This window comes from Hydra vulgaris, chromosome 06 (assembly GCF_038396675.1).
Source record: "Hydra vulgaris chromosome 06, alternate assembly HydraT2T_AEP".
Classification (NCBI taxonomy): Eukaryota; Metazoa; Cnidaria; class Hydrozoa; order Anthoathecata; family Hydridae; genus Hydra; species Hydra vulgaris.
In genome coordinates this window covers 24,680,340-24,687,500 of record NC_088925.1, presented here as the reverse complement: position 1 = coordinate 24,687,500, position 7,161 = coordinate 24,680,340, and the positions used below count along the sequence as shown (strand labels likewise).

General features: G+C 26.2%; 1 protein-coding gene across 1 annotated transcript in view; it reads right to left on the bottom strand.

Annotated features, from left to right (window-relative positions):
• The window catches only part of LOC105847844 (voltage-dependent P/Q-type calcium channel subunit alpha-1A), a 240,515-nt gene extending 233,869 nt beyond the window's left edge, over positions 1 to 6,646 (bottom strand). The window contains exon 1 of the mRNA XM_065799676.1: positions 6,090 to 6,646. Coding sequence (XP_065655748.1) covers positions 6,090 to 6,416 — 327 coding nt within the window. The 5' untranslated portion in view covers positions 6,417 to 6,646. The remainder of the gene's footprint in view (positions 1 to 6,089) is intronic.
• Positions 6,647 to 7,161: the final 515 nt, after the last annotated feature.

The window sequence follows — 7,161 nt, the reverse complement described above, 5'->3', positions numbered from 1 at the left end:
CAACAAAACAGTTCTGAGAATTGAAAAAACAAGAGCAAGTGCATGTGATATATTTTTAATGAGATAAAAGTATTGCAGAATAATCTGAAGGAGAGATTTGAGAAAAAGTTTATTCCACTGGAAGCTAAAAAGATACTTGCAAAACTATTTGAAGACGGAATTATTGACGAAATTGATGTCAAAAAAGAATTTACTGGTTTTTACGAGAGATGTTTTTCTTATATTGACCTTTGGAAAGATAGCTTTGCTGATGCTGAAAAGTTCATGTGGATTCAAAACAGTGCAATAATATTTCCAGAGTTGGAAGAAGCTGCAGAAAGAATTAATCAAAAAATTGGACGTACAGCAATAAATACTGATGAACTATTTGATGAAGTTGTTTTGGTCAAGGCATACTTGTCAACTAATTCTGAAACTTGGAAATCTAATGATATGAGTTATGAAGAAAACCGGGTCTTGATGATGAAACATTTTGGAGGAAAAGGGCATTTTAGTAGCAAATTTTTCACTGGTGTTGGATACATTTTTAGTCTTCCTGGAACTTCAGCTGCTGTGGAAAGGGTTTTTTCAATGATGAACAATATTTGGTCTCCTGAAAGAGGTTCTTTGCTAGTTTCTACTGTGAAAAGTTTGCTTTTTTGTAAGTTAAATATTGATCTCAATTGCTCACAGTTCTATGAAAAGATAAAAAATGACCAGTTGTTCCTGAAAAAAGTACACTCTAGTGAAGAATATGACTGGTTTAAAAGCAAAGAAAAGAAATAATTCTTGTAGTCATTACAAAAATGTAAAATAAAGCTGGTTTTTAATGTTGTATTTTTTGTCATTTTCACTTTTAGTGTGACGAGCTTTTGTCCTGATTTAGACTTTCTGCTTATTTATATTTGTCCTGATTTGACAGGTTAAAAAAGACATGATGTCCTGATTTTTCCAAAATTTCATATGGTAGCCCTATATATATATATATATATATATATATATATATATATATATATATATATATATATATATATATATATATATATATATATATATATATATATATATATATATATATATATATATATATATATATATATATATGTATATATATATATATATATATACAAGTTTTGTTTTCATGTTTTGTTTCAACCTTAGTTTTGAGGAAAACTGATATCTTTTTTTATTACATAACTCTAATAAAACTTCTTCCTGAAACCATTAACACTTTTTGAAGGTTTAGAAAAAGTTCGGCAGACTACATTAACTTATATATAAAAGATAACAATTGGATATTAATAATCTGTTTGAAATTTTTAACAAAAAAAGAAAAATTTGTTTGTCTAGTGAACAGTAATTTTTTGTACTGTTACATATAATTCCTGATATTACAAGTAAGATAAAGTATTGAAGTCAAATATTTTGACCAAATAAAAGTGGATTGTGGCATCAAAAAAATGCAAATGATTGTGGTATTTGTTTTTATTGTAATATTTGAAAAAAAAAAGATGAAAAAAATAAAAAATTAAGTGGTAAAAATTAAATATTTTAATAGAAAAAGAGTAATCAAGAAAAGAAAAGAAAATTAAAAAAAAAAGAAGAAGTCAGTTGTCATGCTATGTGTTTTTGTTATTATAAAATGCTTTTGTATAAGCTCTTGAAATATTCAACGTGAATTTACATGTTTCTTTTTTCTACGTCTTTACCCTTGGTTCTCCATTAAGATGTGGTACAACATTTTATAATCTGTTAATTGCTAGATAATCCTGTGTTTAAAGCTAAATTGTAAATGTAAATAGATTTCTAAATGTGTTTCTCGTTCAATGGAATGTCCCTTTTTTATGAAGCATACTCAATACAAAGTTATATGTAATTCGAAAATTTAACAAAAGAAGTGATATTTGTTTTTCTACGGAACGGTTTTTTTGTACAGTTATATATAGGCTTTGATATTCAAGCCAGCAAAGAGTATTGAATTTTTTTATATCATTATACAAGAGGTATTCACAGAAATTCAAAAAAAGCGCACTTGATTTAATTGGTTATACCATAAAAAATTTGTACAGAATACGTTTTATAATTTTTTTTTTTTTCATTTTTCTACTGTAGACAAATTTTTTGCTTCAGGAGAATTTAATGTAAAATAAATTGATAGCATAATAAATATGAAATTTATCAAAATTTGTTGCTTTAATATTATTTACCATCAGTTGCTATCAGAGGGTAAACATTTTTTACCAATTATGGAAAAAGATAACCAACTTTTTTTCACAGGTTAACAGCTAAATATCAACAAACATGTTTTACATGTATTGACTTTTGAAATTGAAATAAACTACAACATGTAGTTTTTCCATCTTTTACACTTAGTTCTTCATAAAATCAGCTCTTGCTTACAATTGCTTTTAATTTGAGAGTATTGGAAATTACCTGGGTAATTTCCAACACTCTCAAATTAAAAAAACCAGTAAGCAATATTTTCAATAACAAAATGTTTTAGTAAGGTATATAATTTGTATATGAGAGTAATTAGTGTAAAATTTCTAAAAAGAAATTAGGGAATTTTTTAAAATATTTTTCTAGCTAAATGATTGGATTAATTGGGAACTTAATGTGAAAGAAATCATACCAAGTCATTAATATTTTATGGATAAATTATAAAACTGTTATAAAAATCTATCTATTTTTAAAAGTATAAGTACTATATTGTAGAGAAGTTGATAGTAAAATCATACTTTTTATGTTATTATTATTTGATTTTTTTACGCAATTATTCAATTTCACTTCTATTATCTAGTAAGCTTTTTGACATTTGTTTTGATTTTAATATACGCACAAAAGCCTCTCTTTTAAAATCTGCCAATCAAATTGCGCATATCTCTGCCTATTCTAAGCCTGTATAGGGTTTCAAAATATGCTAACCGGCTCCAATTTTTTCTGCCTTTGCCGTATCCAGTAATTTATAAATCTTATACTCTTATCATCAATATAAATTTTAAATCAATATATATTTTAAGATATATTTATCAATATATATTTTAAAATATATTTTCATATTTTCATTACCCTTTTCTTCCAATTTATTACACAGTTTCTCTTTTAAAAATTCCCACAAAAATAAAAGATGTAACAATTAGTGAACTAAAGCTGTTCGGAATTAGGGAAATTTACGGTATGTTCATAATTGTGCATTAGGGTGGAGCGATTTTGAAAATTTTTGAAATTTGATTTGCCTGGGCAGCAAATCAATATCTTTTGATGAAAAAAGAACCTTACTCTTTTTTTTTTTTTTAGTTTAGATGAGTTCTTGAGGTTCCTCTTTGGATTCTAAATTTTTGATGGGTCCTAATATTGTTTAAATTTTTTTTTTCTAAACTATATCAACTCGATACTTAAAAGAAGCAAAATAATATGCTGATTTTGAAAATAATATTTGTTTTTATTAAAAAATTAAAATTAAAAAAGTAGAGTTGTTTTTTTCATTAAAAACCCCCGTCCTCAACAAAACGGGGGTTTTAAGGTATATTTTTGCAAGTATTTTTTTCACTAAAAAATTTTTTTAATAAAATTATTATTTATGAAACAAGCATTTTTTTCTGCTTTTTTTGAGTCCAAGGTTGATATGGTTTAGAAAAAAAAAACTCAAAAATATTAGGACCTGTCAAGAATTTAAATTCCAAAGAGGACCCTCAAGATCTCATCAAAATAAAAAAATAATTTTTTACTTTTATCTTATAATTAATAGACATTGATTCGTGTCTCAGTAATATTGGTTTTTAAACTCTTTTTTTTTTGCTATGAAAATCGCTCCACCCTATTGTGCATCTAAAATTACATTTTTAAATTGTATATCATAAAAAAATAATTATTTATAAAATGAAAAAATAAAGAAAGTACGTTTTTATTTACAAAAGAAAAATTAGTTTATTATAATTATTATTATAGATTTGGAAATAGATTACAAATAAGATTAAATTCACAATAAAGATACCTTGAAGATTATAATTTTTTTATTTTCACATATTTTATACTAAAAAAATATATTTTTATATTTTTTAAGGAAATTCTTTATGTTGATTTCTTATCAAAAAGTAATTTACTTTTACATTTTAAGTCTAAAATTGATAAAACTTCTGCCTCACAGTGCGTGTTTTGGACACCAGGAGTTATTTAATGTGCAGCTGGCAAAACTTTTTTATGTAACCGTGTGGCAGTCGATTGGAGTCTGACCTCATTACCTTTAATAGAAATGTACCAAAAACTGTCAACAAAAATTCACTTTTTTCTTTGTAGATTAAATTCAATATTAATAAAACCTTATGTTTTAAAAAACAGTTTTTTTAAAAAAATGTTAAAGTTTAATTTATATTTAAACAAAATCATGAAACTGTAAAAATATCAAAAGTAATTTGATTAGATGGTTAATCCCTGCAAGAAACCTCGCAATAAAATTCGATGAGCTTGTGAGAATCAGTAAATTTTTTTAACTTAAAATTAAGTTTTTCTCGATTTAAAACGAAAAAGAAGATCTAAAAGAGCGTGTTTTTTTTAAGATGGGGTCGCTAAGTGATTATAGATTACTAAGTGATTATAAATTACTGTCAGTTCTACATTTTCATAATTAAATAATACCAAAAACCACATATTTTTTAGAAAAGACTACTAGTACAAATTTCAAATATCTTTATTTGCAAACCATAAAGTTCTAACTTAAGCTTCTCAGCCAGGTAATTAGTTATAAAAAATTTTTATTTTTTAATCCTATTTGGATTCTCAGAGAGCGTTGCTTAGACAAGTTATAATCGGAAAACGCTTTTCGATGGTCTAAAGTAAATTTTTCCGCTAGCATCTTAGATTGTTTTACAATCGTTGAGGAAATGCTTTTCTATAAGTTCTTGTGTATTATATTGTTTTTTACTTAAGTACTAAATGCAATGTTTAATAAGTTTCCTCTCATTCCGGGTTAGTTAATGTATGACATTTTTTTTGAGGCTATCAAGTCGTGCACCTAGGACCATATAGTTTGCTTGTACCTAGGGCTATATATGCGTAAAGAATTTGCTTGATCACGAGGTAGATTGTTTAATTTTGATTGACGCAGAGTTCTTTTTTTCTTACCGTTGTTTTAGGATTACTATTTCACGCATTAGGCTTCAATTTTGCTCAGAGCTATTTGTCAATTTTGTTACTTATTTAAGTGTTGAAATCAAGTAACACTAAAAATATTTGTTGAAAATAATGTAAGATTAAACAATTTTTTGATCAATTTTATGTGTCTATCATTGTTGTCAATTCATAATGGAGTTGAACCTAATTTTCAGAGATCAGCCCAGGGTACAGTAGCTAGTAGCCCTAGATATCATTAAAAAAAAATTACTGAACCTAGGAACACTAATTTTTAAACCCTTCTACATAACGAAATTTTATAATCTAAGTCATTATATCTATATTAATATAAAGTAATTAATATAAAGAAATGTGATCATATCATTTTCACCATTTTTAGACAAGCCTGGGGTCTTGAATTTGTGCATTGAAAAAATCCTGCCCTAAATACAAGAACTTTCCCTATTTTAAAAAAAAAAAAAAATTATAACCTAATAAAACTTGAAAGTAATTTTACTTTTTTTACTGTTTAAAATAATTTTTACCCATTTGCGTGTTTATATATTTTATAATAACAGAAAAAAATTGAGTTTTTGAGATAAATAATTTATTTATTAAATAACTATAACCTATATATATATTTTTTTAGGTACCCCAAAAAAGTTCTAATGGTCTTGTCACAGAGCACCGCGGAAGTGCATTCAACCGGGAAGTTCACGCCCCCTTCCATACCGCGACGCGAAAATATGTCCAGAGGTGCTTTCGAACCTCGATATCCTGCTTATATTGCAAGCGCTCTAACCACTGCGCCACGGCCGCACAAATTAATCAAAACAGAGATCACTAAGTTATATAACTTTAACTTAATGATCTCTGTTTTAATTTTTTTTTTTTTTTTTTTACATTCCAAAAATCTTTAAGTTTATTGTTAAAAGCAAAAATTGGCGATCTACTTTAACAAAATTTTTAAAACTAATAGTTAATAAACTAACTGTACATACCAGTTTTGTGTTAATATTTGACTTGTCTCCCTCTGGTAAGGGAGCATTTAATGCCATCATGACGCAGTTTGAAATTATGACAAGCATTATGAAACTCTCAAAAGGTTTCGAAGTGCTAATTTTCACGCATGCTCTGCGAAAAGCATTTTCTGGTTTGAGAACAAACAAATGATTATGAGGGTACATAGTGTCAAAATCATTTTTCGTCATCGATTCTCTTCTTACAGTTGACGTTCTCCCGGCGTTTGATTCTCTTCTTACAGTTGATTCTCTTTTTGTGATTGATCCTCCTCTTGATGAAACTGACTGCTTTTGATTTGAAGACATGGCAATACTCCAATTTTAAAAACTTTTTTTGTTATTAACTATTCAAAATTGTCCTTACTTTTAAACTATAATTGTTTAAAAATAAATATTTTTTTATACATTAGTCGCCTATTAATTAAATAACCACCTCGTTAAGTTTCCATTTACTTGTTCGTTGTAAAAATTTGTAAATTTTATCTATTAAAGAAAAAAGTAACAACTTATTTGTAAAAAGTATTTTTCTTATTGACAATATGAATAGTAAAATTGAATTTTAAATTTAAAAACGTTTCCATAACACGTAAATCTTATTCAAACGATAGAATCGTAATTCAATAAGTTATGAGTTCAAAATAACCTTTAAACTTCTTTGAAAGAAATATTTATACCTAAGATGAATTAATGAGAAATAAAATTTGAAGCAAAAGTGTTGATAAAATTATCAACTCCGAGTTGAACTCTAAATCTTTATGCCATTTAGAATACCTTAACCATATGATCTCCTAGATTGTGATCCAAGTGTAACGTTTATACTGAACTAATATTTTTTTAAATCTGAGCAATCTAAAGTGCCAACTGAACAACCTTATAAAAAATTTTTATTTAAACTGAAGACGTGTTCTACTTTAAAATTTTGTTATATACCTAAAACAGTATTGATATGTTTGATAACGCAAACATTAGGATTATAGTTTTGATACTTTTGATATATAGCTCAAACATTGATTAAACGGGTAAGTTTAAAACTCAAATCAAATTACTATAA